The 14,892-nt window shown below is 50.1% G+C and overlaps 2 protein-coding genes across 2 annotated transcripts in view; both read right to left on the bottom strand.

Annotated features, from left to right (window-relative positions):
- RNASEK (ribonuclease K) overlaps positions 1-14,892 on the bottom strand; it is a 321,727-nt gene that overhangs the window by 105,560 nt on the left and 201,275 nt on the right. The window lies entirely within an intron of this gene.
- The window catches only part of LOC112061472 (mucin-3A-like), a gene marked incomplete at its 3' end in the record, with an annotated part of 32,346 nt that overhangs the window by 13,160 nt on the left and 4,294 nt on the right, over positions 1-14,892 (bottom strand). The window contains exons 6-8 of the mRNA XM_065570375.1: positions 12,977-13,138; positions 12,248-12,357; positions 11,943-12,001 (exon numbers count right to left, since the gene is read on the bottom strand). Coding sequence (XP_065426447.1) covers positions 11,943-12,001; positions 12,248-12,357; positions 12,977-13,138 — 331 coding nt within the window. The remainder of the gene's footprint in view (positions 1-11,942; positions 12,002-12,247; positions 12,358-12,976; positions 13,139-14,892) is intronic.

Genomic DNA, 14,892 nt, shown 5'->3' on the forward strand with positions numbered 1-14,892 from the left:
AAAATGACCTTGAGCGGATCACTGCAGACTACGTGGCTCGGGGAAAAAGGATAAATTAGTTTGAGGCGCAAGTGGTGTTCTCATCCATCCTCCCTGTGCAAGGAAAAGGCTGCGGTAGAGACCGTCGAATTGTGGAAGTCAACGAATGGCTACGCGGGTGGTGTCGGAGAGAAGGCTTTGGATTCCTTGACCATGGGATGGTGTTCCAAGAAGGAGGAGTGCTAGGCAGAGACGGGCTCCACCTAACGAAGAGAGGGAAGAGCATCTTCGCTAGCAGGCTGGCTAACCTAGTGAGGAGGGCTTTAAACTAGGTTCACCGGGGGAAGGAGACCAAAGCCCTGAGGTAAGTGGGGAAATGGGATACCGGGAGGAAGCACGAGCAGGAGAGCGCAAGCCGGGAGGACTCCTGTCTCAGACTGAGAAAGTGGGACAATCAGCGAGTTATCTTAAGTGATAAATACACAAATGCAAGAAGCCTGGGAAACAAGCAGGGAGAACGGGAAGTCCTGGCACAGTCAGGGAACTATGATGTGATTGGAATAACAGAGACTTGGTGGGATAACTCACATGACTGGAGTACTGTCATGGATGGATATAAACTGTTCAGGAAGGACAGGCAGGGCAGAAAAGTTGGGGGAGTTGCATTGTATGTAAGAGACGAGTATGACTGCTCAGAGCTCCAGTATGAAACTGCAGAAAAAACGGAGTCTCTGGGTTAAGTTTAGAAGTGTGAGCAACAAGGGTGATGTCGTGGTCGGAGTCTGCTATAGACCACCAGACCAGGGGAATGAGGTGGACGAGGCTTTCTTCCGGCAACTAGCAGAAGTTACTAGATCATAGGCCCTGGTTCTCATGGGAGACTTTAATCACCCTCATATCTGCTGGGAGAGCAATACAGCGGTGCACAGACAATCCAGGAAGTTTTTGGAAAGTGTAGGGGACAATTTCCTGGTGCAAGTGCTGGAGGAACCAACTAGGGGCAGAGCTCTTCTAGACTTGCTGCTCACAAACCAGGAAGAATTAGTAGGGGAAGCAAAAGTGGATGGAAACCTGGGAGGCAGTGACCATGAGATGGTCGAGTTCAGGATCCTGAGACAAGGAAGAAAGGAGAGCAGCAGAATACGGACCCTGAACTTCAGAAAAGCAGACTGACTCCCTCAGGGAACTGATGGGCAGGATCCCCTGGGAGAATAACATGAGGGGGAAAGGAGTCCAGGAGAGCTGGCTGTATTTTAAAGAATCCTTATTGAGGTTGCAGGAACAAACCATCCCGATGTGTAGAAAGAATAGTAAATATGGCAGGCGACCAGCTTGGCTAAACAGTGAAATCCTTGCTGATCTTAAACGCAAAAAAGAAGCTTACAAGAAGTGGAAGATTGGACAAATGACCAGGGAGGAGTATAAAAATATTGCTCAGGCACGCAGGAGTGAAATCAGGAAGGCCAAAACACAACTGGAGTTGCAGCTAGCAAGAGATGTTAAGAGTGACAAGAAGGGTTTATTCAGGTATGTTAGCAACAAGAAGAAGGTCAGGGAAAGTGTGGGCCCCTTACTGAATGAGGGAGGCAACCTAGTGACAGAGGATGTGGGAAAAGCTAATGTACTCAATGCTTTTTTTGCCTCTGTCTTCACGAACAAGGTCAGCTCCCAGACTGCTGCACTGGGCAGCACAGTATGGGGAGAAGGTGACCAGCCCTCTGTGGAGAAAGAAGTGGTTCGGGACTATTTAGAAAAACTGGATGAGCACAAGTCCACGGGGCCGGATGTGCTGCATCCGAGGGTGCTAAAGGAGTTGGCGGATGTGATTGCGGAGCCATTGGCCATTATCTTTGAAAACTCATGGCGATCGGGGGAGGTCCCAGATGACTGGAAAAAGGCTAATGTAGTGCCCATCTTTAAAAAAGGGAAAAAAGAGGATCCGGGGAACTACAGGCCAGTCAGCCTCACTTCAGTCCCTGGAAAAATCATGGAGCAGGTCCTCAAGGAGTCAATTATGAAACATTTAGAGGAGAGGAAAGTGATCAGGAACAGTCAGCATGGATTCACCAAGGGGAAGTCGTGCCTGACTAACCTAATTGCCTTCTATGAGGAGATAACTGGCTCTGTGGATGAGGGGAAAGCAGTGGATGTGTTATTCCTTGACTTTAGCAAAGCTTTTGATACGGTCTCCCAAAGTATTCTTGCCACCAAGTTAAAGAAGTATGGGATGGATGAATGGACTGTAAGGTGGATAGAAAGCTGGCTAGATCGTCGGGCTCAACGGGTAGTGATTAATGGCTCCATGTCTAGTTGGCAGCCGGTTTCAAGTGGAGTGCCCCCAAGGGTCGGTCCTGGGGCCGTTTTTGTTCAATATCTTCATTAATGATCTGGAGGATGGTGTGGACTGCACCCTCAGCAAGTTTGCAGATGACACTAAACTGGGAGGCATGGTAGATACACTAGAGGGTAGGGATCGGATACAGAGGGACCTAGACAAATTAGAGGATTGGGCCAAAAGAAACCTGATGAGGTTCAACAAGGACAAGTGCAGAGTCCTGCACTTAGGACGGAAGAATCCCATGCACTGTTACAGACTAGGGACCGAATGGCTAGGTAGCAGTTCTGCAGAAAAGGACTGGTTAAGTATGAAAGTTAAGGGTGTAAGTATGGCCATCCAAATGAACTTTAGGTATTATCTGTATTTGCCTTGTTGAGTTTAACTGTGTGTAGAACATTGCTAAATTATTAATAAATTATATATTTGTATATATATATATTGAGTTCATATAGTGTGAGTGTTGCATCTGTGCACATCGGGGTTCCCAAATTATATGATAATTTCCCAACACTCTTACTGGGGCTAATCTTGGAACAAGAACCTGTTAATCCTCAAGTTACAATTATATATACCAACTTTGGGTCAGGCTACACTGCCCAGCCTTGGCCAGTTCGGGCTACGGTTCCAGCTAGCTCGCTTTGCACCGTGCTCTCTCCTCGCTGCCTCGCCCAGAGCACACAGAGAACAACGCAACTTCACCCCAGAGCCCTTTCTGTTTCGCTTCTGAGCTGGTGAAATCAGCTGGTGCCAGCCGCAGGCAGGGAGACGAGGTCATTCTCCACCACCTCTCCCAGGTGGGGGCATCGTTAGCTCTCTTGCACGGGAAGAACCACACCCCGGTCCAAATCTGCCCCCACCAAAAGACCTAATTCCTGTTTGCAATGGGAGATTGCAGCTCTCACAAGGTTCATGGTGCTGTAACCTGGACAAGCACCAAGATTTACCTCGATTGCTGTGAAATAATGGGGAAACCAACTCAGGAGGCTGGAACGTCAGAGCTTGGCACTGTGAAATATCAGGAAAGCTCCCAGACGGTGATTGGAAACCAAGAAACTTTTACTCCAATCCTCTTTCCATCACCTGAACACCAAAGATTTTAGTGGCCCGGGAACAGGGCAGATCAGCGCCTAGAGGGTAAAATCTCTTACAACATTTGTGCTGCAAATACTGAGCTACTTGACCGAGAAATTAGTTAGCGGACATTCCCTTTGAGCCAGCAGGAAAAGAATTTAGCAAGAGCCACTGGCCAGAAGTTGAAGCAAGACAAAAAAAATTTCAAACTGGAAAAAAGATGTAAATTTTTATCATGGAGGCTAATTATCCCTTGGGACAGTTTCCCAAGGGGCCTGGCAGATTCTCTACTGCTGGCAATCTTGAAATGGAGCTGGGCTGGTTTTGACGCCGACCTGCTGTAGTGGAGTTAATTCAGCCCGGGGTCTCTTTGGCTTTATACTCTGTGTTTTTAAGTGGTGCTGGGTCTTGGGGCATGTTGGGAACCCCTCAGCCGCCCCTTCCTGGCAGGGACCATGTTCCACACCCCACTCCACGAGGAGAAGCCAAACGGTCCGGTGCTCCCGGCCTTACTCACCTGCCGAAGAGACGGACGATGCGAGGTGGGCGAGGAGCAGGGAGACCCAAAGTGTCTTCATCCTTTGGGAGAAGAGTCTGGAGTGTAATCCATAGACGTGGTAACAGAGAGAGGCCGTGCGCACCTTGCGAAGGCTGGGAATGCACTGAATCCGGGAAACAAGAACCAGGGACCTTGGGTCCTGGGGGTGGGGTCAGGGGGCACTCGAATTCCTCTGGCTGGGCGGAGGAATACAGGGAATTGTTCTCGTGAATTTCAAAGGTCGAGGAGGCTAATAAATCAGCAGCTGGGAGATTTCATATCAGTGCCAGGAGCGAGGGGGCGGAAATGGGACTCTCGGTGCCACACCTGAAGTTCCCTGGGTGGATGGGGCCTGTCGGGATCCCGTCCCCCATGCCCTGTGTGCCAGAGATCTCAGAGGAGGGGAATGTGGAGAGAGAGAGAGAGACCAGGAAACACTTTCTGGCTCTCAGAGGAGCTTGGCTCCGGAAGGTGCCACGGGAAGCCGGGGGGGTCACCATCACAGGAGAGTTCTCAGAGCAGGTTGGACAAACACCTGCCAGGGATGGTCTAGGTGTTACTTGGCTCTGCCTCACTGCAGGGAGCTGGACTGGATCCACTCTCGAGGTCCCAACCAGCCCCACTTCTCTATGATTGGAGAGACAGACAGAGAGACAGACAGCCATTTGGATAGATGGCTAGAGGGTTGTGGGGATAGATAGATAGATAGATAGATAGATAGATAGATAGATAGATAGATAGATAGATAGATAGATAGATAGATAGATAGATAGATAGATAGATAAGGTGTATAGGGATAGATAGTTGTGATGTTCCTCTGGTGTTATCTGGACCGGTGATCTGCTAGGTCACTCCAATCCTTGACTCTGGGAGCCAGCCTGACCCTGCTCTGCTGTGGGAACCCCCACTCACGGGCTGTTCACGCACAGCCTCTGGCATGTAATTTGCTCCTTGGATTGTGCAACTGAATGACACTAGCCAATATCTCCGGTCCCGGACACAACCCTGGGAACCTCCGTCTTGCAGTGTCCAGTTATGCCCACTAGACGCTGGAAGCTTATATGAGTTCGTCAATTTAACAAAGAAATTGATGTGTACCAGACTTGTTCTCCCCAGGGGAGCCTCTGACACACTGCAAACTAAACGCACTGCTTCAGGTAGAACAAACCAACAGATTTATTAACTACAAAGATAGATTTTAAGTGATTATAAGTCAAAGCACAACAAGTCAGATTTGGTCAAATGAAATAAAAGCAAAACGCATTCTAAGCTGATCTTAACACTTTCAGTGCCCTTAGAAACTCAGATGCTTCTCACCACAGGCTGGCAGGTCGCCCTTCAGCCAGGCTCTCCCCTTTGATCAACGCTTCAGTCGCTTGGTGGTGGTGTCTGTAGATGGAGGTGGAAGAGAGAGGAAGAGAGTGGCAAATGTCTCTCCCTTATATCATGTCCTTTCTTCCCTTTTAGCTTTGCCCCCCCCCTTCAGAGTCAGGTGAGTATTACCTCATCACAGTCCCAAACTGACCAAGGAAAGGAGCGTGACTCACTCGAGAGTCCAACAGATCCTTTGTTGCTGTCTAGGCCAGTGTCCTTTGTTCCTGTGAGGCTGGGCTGGGTTTGTCCCATACGTGCCCTGATGAGGTGTGAACTGCCCCTCTGCTCTTGGAGAGTTTTTGCCTGGTGTTGTTTTAAGCCATGAGGACACATTTTTGGCCTTATAACTATATACATGAAATTACAACCTATAACATTACTATAACTACAATGCTCAGTGCATCATGAGCCTTCTGAAGACACCCGACCTGACAAACTTTGCATTGGATCCCACACAATCATATTATAAGGATGAACATGGGGCTGTAGGGTGTTCCCATGAGGTACAGAACGTCATAGTGTTATACCAATAAAAACTAGCAGGATCTTATTAAAGGGGACAAGATAAAGAGGCCTCATTTATTATGATAACAATTTGATTTATGACTAATAACTAATATCTTAATCCTAATACACACACATTATACCTAATACCCATACACACACACACACACACACACACACACACACACACATCCATCAGATGTTCTGTAGCTGCTGCATAGTTACCAGTCCTGCTTGAGTCTGTGGCTTGAGTTTGCAGCTTGGGTTCGTAGCTCGTGGTGGTAACTGGCCAGGAAAGCCGGACACAAGGACGAGCTGGGTCTCTGTTGGGCATGCACCGATGCCCTTCCATGTTGGCAGCAGAATGTTATCCTCCTCCAAAGTTTTCCATCTTACCCATCCTTTTTTGTAAGCTTTAGTTTGAATCCAGAGTCTATAGGTCTTGCTGTGTCACGCTGCCTCTGGGTTTGGTGATTGATCACCCGTCAATTGCAGACATGACTTTCAGCCTGGGACCGGGCTTTGATCTTCCTTCTATTGCACCTTTTCTTTTTAGGGTGGATTCTTCTTACTTTGTTAGAAGAACAGGAGGACTTGTGGCACCTTAGAGACTAACAAATTTATTAGAGCATAAGCTTTCGTGGACTACAGCCCACTTCTTCGGATGCATATATGTTCCATTCCAGTGGCTGTAGTCCACGAAAGCTTATGCTCTAATAAATTTGTTAGTCTCTAAGGTGCCACAAGTCCTCCTGTTCTTCTTTTTGCGGATACAGACTAACACGGCTGCTACTCTGAAACCTTACTTTGTTAGGGCTCTTGTCTGCATCTTCAGCCCTTGGTGTTTGAACTCTATTTAATCAGGACAGGCTGGCGCTGGAGGTTGATTCCATCATCCATACATACCTCATTCACACATCTCAACTAGACTAATAAGATTACAGCAGGGTTTGCAAAAATGAAGGTTGCAGCAAGCCCTTACAAAATGGAGTAAGTGTTGTAAAATGGGGTTTGAATTACAATATGGCAAACAGTGAACAGAAGTTACAATATAGACAAGTATAATGGATGGCAAACAGTGGACAGAAGTTACACTGTAGGCAAGTGTAAGAAATGGTGAACAGAAGTTACAATACTGAAACAGGGCAAGTCTCAGTGATTTAAGCAGGAATTGGATTGATAGTGAAACGTACAAAGGCAGCTGACTGAACAGCTATGGCTCTTAACAAGCATCTTAACTGTTAATTAGCCAGTTATTGGGGTAACCGGTTTTATGAATGAATATTGTTTCATTCATAAAACTTTACTTATGAAGTTACATTAATAAAGTAAACAATTAAAAACAATTTCATTCATCAGTTCTACAATAGATAGATAGATAGATAGAAATCTATCTTTTGTAGTTGATACATTTGTTTGCTTTATCTAAACCTGTGTGTGGGAATCATAACTCAGGGGGAGAAAGCTGTTGCATATTCCTCTCCACAGTGAGGGAGGGGGCGAATTTTATGAGCTTATGCTGTACAGTTCCCTGTGCAGCACAAGATGATCTAATTTTGGGTTTATACTCCAGAGGGGGTGTGTGCCTTAGCTGGAGTCTTCCCCTGCAGGGGCTGGTCAGTGTGCCTGCCTGCATGTAACTGCTGCTGGGTGTGTCCCTACCTGTATTTATGCTGGTGAATGTGCAGGCTAGAGAAAGGGCTTTGCAGCTTGTCACAGCAGTACGGTGTAAAAGGGAGCCCAGGCTGATGGGTCAGGAGGGCTCAGTGGTACCCCAGTTCCAGCGGGCACCCCAGGGGGAAACTGTCACAAGGGTGTATGGAGATAGATAGATAGATAGATAGATAGATAGATAGATAGATGCAGAAAGTGCAGATGCAGGAAGTGAGAACTGCTCCGAAGCTGCCATGTTCCCTTTTGAAACTCCCAAAAGAACCCAAGAGGTGTTTAGTCAGCTGGCCTTTGACCGTCTCGAATGCTGAATGCACTGGGAAAAGGGGCAGGCTTGGTGCATGGGCTGGAAGAGGAGTTGGAGCACGGCATGACCCAGCCCTTCACAGCTGGCAAGTCTGATGCACAGCTCATTTCTCATCCAGGGGGAGGGGGACAGAGACCACATCAGACCCTCCCTAAAACATCCCCGTGTCCTAGTACCCACCAAGAACTCACCAGCAGGGAGGCCACTTTTGTGTGGAGACCCCTACTCTGTGTCAGTCACTCACGTCCTCAGGTGCTGCTCCGGCCAGCTCCCTCAGGGGCTGTTCAGCTGAGATTGAGCTCACCGGCTCCGTAGGGCGGGCACCAGGCAGCGGCTTCTTGTTCTGTGTCTGTGCAGCTCCTGACCCCACAGGGACCTCGGCCACAATGGGGGTGCCGAAGCGCTACTGTAATACACCTCATAAATAACATACAGCACCAAGCACAGCATGGCCCTGGGTGGTAACTAGCACACCATGGATGGGGCAGGGTCACTGAAATAACAACACTAATGCATCATCGTCATCATCATCATTTTATTGCAGAATCAAGTCTTCCCATGCAAAGAGAGACAGAGTGCGAGAGCAGATGAGGGACACGCCCTCCCCACCCCAGACCCATCCCCGTGGGCTGCTGATGGGACAGGCCAGTTTTAGCTGGGACGGGACAGGCGCCTGATGTGGGCTAAAGTGCATGTGCTGGGCAGGGCTGGCTTAAGGGGGGTGACGGCCCAGGGCACTGTGGTCAGGAGGCAGTGTTTAATTTGTAATGAAAGTGGTGCTAAGGGCTTAGCCCCGGCACAAATTAAGCATCAGCTGGGCAGCTGGAGAGCTGTGGCTGCTGGCGGGGTGCCCAGGATGGAAGGCAGCGTCGCTGTCAGCAGCAGCTCACAAGGACAGGTGGCATTGGCATGGTATTGTCACCCTTCCTTCTGCGCTGCTGCAGGTGGCGGCGCTGCCTTCAGAGCTGGGTGGCTGGAGAGTAGCGGCTGCTGGCCAGGAGCTCAGAGGTGCCTGGGCTTCACAAATTAAGTACTGGGGGGCTGTGGTGAAGAAGTAAGGAGTGGGGCATGCCTGGGGTGTGAGGCTGCGGATGGCAGCTTGGGAAAATGGCAGGGGAGGCAATGGGGGCCAGGTGGGATGGGTGGGAAGCCCAAGGAGGCAGCATGGGCCAGGGAGCATGGGTGGGGAGCCTGGGGAGGCAGCGGGGGTTGGGGGATGGTTGGGGAGCCCGGAGAGGCAGTGAGGGCCAGGTGGGATGGGTGGGAAGGCCAGGAAGGCTGAGGGGTTGGGGGATGGGTGGGGAGGCCACGTGGACCAGGGGAGATGTATGGGGAGCCTGGTGAGGCAGTGGGGGTTGGAGGGATGGGTGGGGATCCTGGCGAGGCAGTGGGGGCAGGGAGATGGTCAGGAGGCAGCAGGGACCAAGAGCACCAAAATACACGTTCACCCAGGACATCATTTTCCCTAAAGCCGGCCCTTGTGCTGGGCATGGATGGGAAAATCTGCATCGTGCATGCAGAGATCGTCTGGGGTGGTGCTGCAGAACCAGCCTCCAATGCCGCTAAAGCTCACATCCCACTGGGAGCAGGTGGCTGGGCAGTGTGAACGTCCCCTCAAGGGGCCTGATTCTGAGCTCACATTCCCCTTGATACACTGGGGCAAGCGCAGGGGGAACCAGCCCGATAAACCCCAGCAAAGTTACTCCTGATGTACACCATGTTGAGTGAGCGGAAAACTGGCACCAGAGACCCCAGCGAAGTTACTCCTTCAGCTCCTCCAGAGAATCAGCTCCTCCAGGACCCCCTCTCAGTAACCGTTCCTGGGGGCTGAGGGGGGCCATCAGGCAGCGCCACCAACACCCCAGCACCAGGGCCCTGATGTCCCAGCCAGGGGAGCCGGGAGAGGGGGCTGGCTGGATGTGGAGGGCAGTTGCTGAGGAAGGAGAAAGCTCACAGCTGGGTAATGAGAATCTCCGGCTTCTGGATGTGCACCTGGGATGGTGAGAGATGGGGGTGGGGGCCATAAGCAGAGCTGGGCACAAATGACCAAAATAGATCTTTTCTTAAGTTTCAGAGTAGCAGCCGTGTTAGTCTGTATCCGCAAAAAGAAGAACAGGAGTACTTGTGGCACCTTAGAGACTAACAAATTTATTAGAGCATAAGCTTTCGTGGACTACAGCCCACGAAATGCATCCGAAGAAGTGGGCTGTAGTCCACGAAAGCTTATGCTCTAATAAATTTGTTAGTCTCTAAGGTGCCACAAGTACTCCTGTTCTTCTTTTCTTAAGTGACAACGTTGATGGGGAAGTTTTCAGTCCCAGCCAGAGCGTGGGGGGCAGGTTGGGGGGGGGGAGAATTGGGGGATTGTTTTACTTTTCTTCAGTGAAAATGGTCATGTGGGAATTTTCATTTCCCATCCATACTGAAATCCACCCCCCCCCAAAAAAACTCTTTCTTTTTGTCCCAACCACAATCTCATCTGGGCCAGACACAGTGCTAAAATCATCTCTCTGCTCCTCCTTCCCTGTTTGTGCATCCCAGGATCGCGTCAGGAGCTCACGTTCGGCTGATTATCTGCCTCCCCCACAAAGTTTCCACAGAGTCCTGGCTTCCCAGGAGAGGGACCCCCATTACGCCTCTCTAGGGTAGTGGTCCCCAAACTTTTCTGTGTCATGCCCCTGCCCCTGGAGCCAAGCCACAGCTCCTGGGGGAGGGTGGGAGATGTGCACAGGATAAGGTGGTTGAGGCTGGGGCTGAGGCAGGGAGTGGGTGTGATGTTGCAGTCCATATGATGTTATGAAAATATGCTAAAGAGTGAGGGTATAATGTAACTGGAATCTGCTTCATGCAAAAGGTCTCATTACAAAGCTTATAATCTACCGAGTGTGGTCATCCCATTTGTATAAATGTAGCATTCTTGTGTCTGAAACTAGAAATATGAAATATAACTCTGACGTCCTATTGTAGTTATGTAAAGTGTGGGCCATTAATGGTGGTTTGAATCTTGATGGCTCCCATCAACTAGGACAATTGGTTGTAAATGGCTGTTTACTTGCAAGCCTTCCAGTGAGTCAGGCCGGGAAGAATGAAGGCGGGGGGTGGGGGCTCTCACAGGACAGGTGATCATGTCACCTGGTACTGGAATCCATCTTAAACCTGGGGCTTTTCCATTTAGAAGGAAGGGTGGGGACCCAGAAGGACAAAGGATTCCCGCCTTGTGCCAAAGCTATATAAGGGGGTGGAAAAGTACAAAGGAGGCTGCAGTCATGAGAAATCCCCTAGCTACCACCTGAGCTGGAACAAGGACTGTACCAGGGGACAGGATTGGGCCCAGACTAGGAAGGAGTCCAGTCTGTGAAAGAAGCTCATTGGATCATCTCTGAGGGTGTGATTTTATCTGTAATTAGTTTCTTGCTGTATTAGGCTTAGACTTGCATGTTTTGTTTTATTTTGCTTTGTAACTTACTTTGTTCTCTCTGTTATTACTTGGAACCACTTAAATCCTACTTCTGATATTTAATAAAATCATTTTTTGCTTATTAATTAACTCAGAGTAAGTGATTAATTCCTGGGGAGCAAACAGCTGTGCATATCTCTCTATCAATGTTATAGAGGGTGGACAATGTATGAGTTTACCCTGCATAAGCTTTATACAGAGTAAAACGGATTGATTTGGGGTTTGGATCCCATTGGGAGCTGGGTGTCTGGGTGCTGGAGACAGGAGCACTTCTTAAGCTGTTTTCAGTTAAGTCTGCAGCTTTGGAGCGCATGGGTTCAGACCCTGGGTCTGTGTTGGTTCAGACTGGCATGTCTGGCTCGACAAGGCAGGGCTCTGGAGGCCCAAACTGGCAGAGAAAACGGGCTCAGAGGTAGTCTCAGCACATCAGGTGACAGTCCCAAGGGGATCTCTGTGACCGAACCCGTCACAGTGGGTTTGTGGCCAAGGCAGGAGCAGAGCAGGGTGGGTTAGACAGGCTCTGCCGCACCTCCCCAAATGTTTCTCTGCACCCCGTCTCTGTTCTACAGATTGCCCCAGCAGGGAGGATTGGTGCTGGAGCGGTATCGCCCCCAGATGGCTCCATCTCCCATTCGGAGCAGGGTGTGCTCCCAATGGGCCACTGCAGGCAGTAGGAGGAGGGGGCCGATATGGCCGAACCTACCGGGAGAGAGGTGTGGACAGATTCCATGTTAATCTTGAAGGAGCCGGTCCCATCCGAGCCTGCAGGCCGGGCAAAAGAGAAGGCTTAGGAAGGCAGAGGATTCAGCCAGTGGATGCACGGCTATTGAGCGCTGAGGTTCCAGGACCAGCTGCCACGGTGGCCAGGAACCTCCCGTCTCCCGAAGGAGTCCCTCAGAGCTGCCCTCCCCCACTGATGGCACTGACCTGGTCTCTGTGGGACACTGTCCTTTGCCCAGGGGTTCCCACCAGCCCATCTCGCCCAGCCCGGGATGGATCCAGCCTTACCTTTCCAGGAGTCGGCTCCTTCGTTCCTGTAGCGGAAGCTCCCTGTGGTGTTCCACTCAAGATCATCGTCCTCGAACCACATCTCAGCGTTGGCCTTCTCCGAATGCAGGCTGCAGAGGGAGCAGGTGGTGGAGATTTCCGCCGCCCAGCTGGGCCCCCGAGGGCATCTGACCCAGCCTCCCTCTGCCCCTTCACACCCTCCTTCTGCACCCACCCACTGAGTCAAAGAGGTGAGGGTCATTCTCAGACCAACACCAACCCCACCACGGGTACGTCACAGCAGGGCTCACAGCAAACCTACCTCGCAACCCATCGTCTGCCCAAGGAGACAACATTTATCCCCACTTTCAATAGGGGGAAACTGAGGTACAGACATGGGGGGAAAGCCGGACATAGAATCCAGACTTCATGGCTCCCAGCCCCCCGGCTTTAACCCTTTAGATCCCTCCTCCTCTCCCCCACTCCCAGAGCTGGGGACACAACCCAGGAGTCCTGGCTCCCAGTTCCCCTGCTCAAACCGACTACAATCCCACTCCACTCCCAGAGCTAGGATAGAATGCAGGAGTCCTGGCTCCCAGCCCCCCCTGCTCTAACCCAACAGACCCCACTCCCCTCCCAGAGCCAGAGAGGGAACCCAGGAGTCCTGACACCCATTCTCATGCTCTAACCACAGGCTCACACCATCTCAGTTGCAGGCTGTGCCCACCCATGTGTTCCTGGCCCAGTTACCTGAACTGGTTTTTCATCCTCTTGGCTCTGAACAGAAAGGCACCGAGGACTGCACTCACGATCACCAGCACTGCAATGGCCATGCCCAGACCGACACCCAATTTACTGATGCGGGTGGCACAGCGCTCGGTGGGGTACCAGTACAACTCCTGCTCTGAGCAGCTGTGGGGGAGACACAGGGGGTGAGAACAGCCCCACCCCAGCCCCTTCCCCACCCTGCCCCATCCTGTCCCTGGAGCCACTTCCCTGGGGTCCCCCATCCAGTCTGGACTCTCCATCTCCAGTGAGTGATCCCGGCTGTGCCAGGGTCCTTCTGCATGGATCCGAGTCATAAGAACATAAGAACGTCCATCCTGGGTCAGTCTAGCCCAGTATCCTGTCTTCCGACAGTGGCCAATGCCAGGTGCCCCAGAGGGAATGAACCAAACAGGGAATCGTCAAGTGATCCATCCCCTGTCGCCCATTCCCAGCTTCTGGCAAACAGAGGCCAGGGACACCATCCCTGCCCATCCTGGATAATAGCCATTGATGGACCGATCCTCCATGAATTTATCTAGTTCTTTTTTGAGCCCTGTTATAGTCTTGGCCTTCACAACACCCTCTGGCGAGGAATTCCACAGGTTGACTGTGCATTGTGTGAAGAAATACTTCCTTTTGTTTGTTTTAAACTTGCTGCCTGTTAATTTCATTGGGTGCCCCCTAGTTCTTGTGTTATGAGGAGTAAAAAACACTTCCTTATTTACTTTCTCCAAACCGGTCATGATTTTATAGACCTCTATCCTATCTCCCCTTAGTTGTCTGTTTTCCAAGCTGAACAGTCCCAGTCTGATTAATCTCTCCTCATACAGCAGCCATTACATATCCCTCATCATTTTTGTTGTTCTTTTCTGAATCTTTTCCAAATCTTTTCCAGTTCTGATATGTCTTTTTTGAGATGAAGCGACCACATCTGCACACAGTATTCAAGGTGTGCATGTACCATGGATTTATAGAGAGGCAACATGATATTCTCTTTCTGATTCTCTATCCCTTTCTTAATGATTCCCAACATTCTGTTCGCGTTTTTGGCTGCCGCTGCACATTGAGTGGATGTTTTCAGAGAACTCTCCACAGTGACTCCAAGATCTTTCTTGAGTGGCAACAGCTAATTTAGACCCCATCATTTTATATGTATAGTTGGGATTATGTTTTCCAATGTTCATTACTTTGCATTTACCAGCACTGAATTTAATCTGCCATTTTGTTGCCCAGACACCCAGTTTTGTGAGATCCTTTTGTAGATCTTCCCAGTCTGCTTTGGACTTAACTATCCCAACTATTAGCTATCCTACACAGCCTATGCTATCCCAATCATGGGTTTTCCTGTTCAACGGCCAAATACAAATACAAAACAGAGAAATAATTATTTTGGGTCAAGCCAAAGCTCAGTTGGTCCCAAAATTGGGGGGGTCAAATGTTCAAGTCATACAGAAACAAGGGGGGAGGGATAGCTCAGTGGTTTGAGCATTGTGCTGCTAAACCCAGGGTTGTGAGCTCAGTCCTTGAGGGGACCACTTAGGGATCTGGGGCAAAATCAGTACTTGGTCCTGCTAGTGAAGGAGGGGGCTGGACTCAATGACCCTTCAGGGTCCCTTCCAGTTCTATGAGATAGGACAGGTAAAATCTCTGTGACCTGACCCAAATTTTTTTAATTCTCGGTCGGGTGTTTGTAACAGAAGCAAAATAGGATGAGTGTCACAAGACAGCTGGAGGAGGAGGAGAGGGTGCCGGGGCCGTCATTCATAATGACAATTAATAGTCACCGAGACAGTGAAAGCAGGCGAGAATGACTCTAGAGCCTGGTGGTTGGGGCCCCTCGGTCAGCTGTGGAAGGCCCGAGTTCAAATCCCTTCTCCAATTGCTAGTTAATTATTTAT

Source organism: Chrysemys picta, chromosome 16 (assembly GCF_011386835.1).
Source record: "Chrysemys picta bellii isolate R12L10 chromosome 16, ASM1138683v2, whole genome shotgun sequence".
NCBI lineage: Eukaryota > Metazoa > Chordata > Testudines > Emydidae > Chrysemys > Chrysemys picta.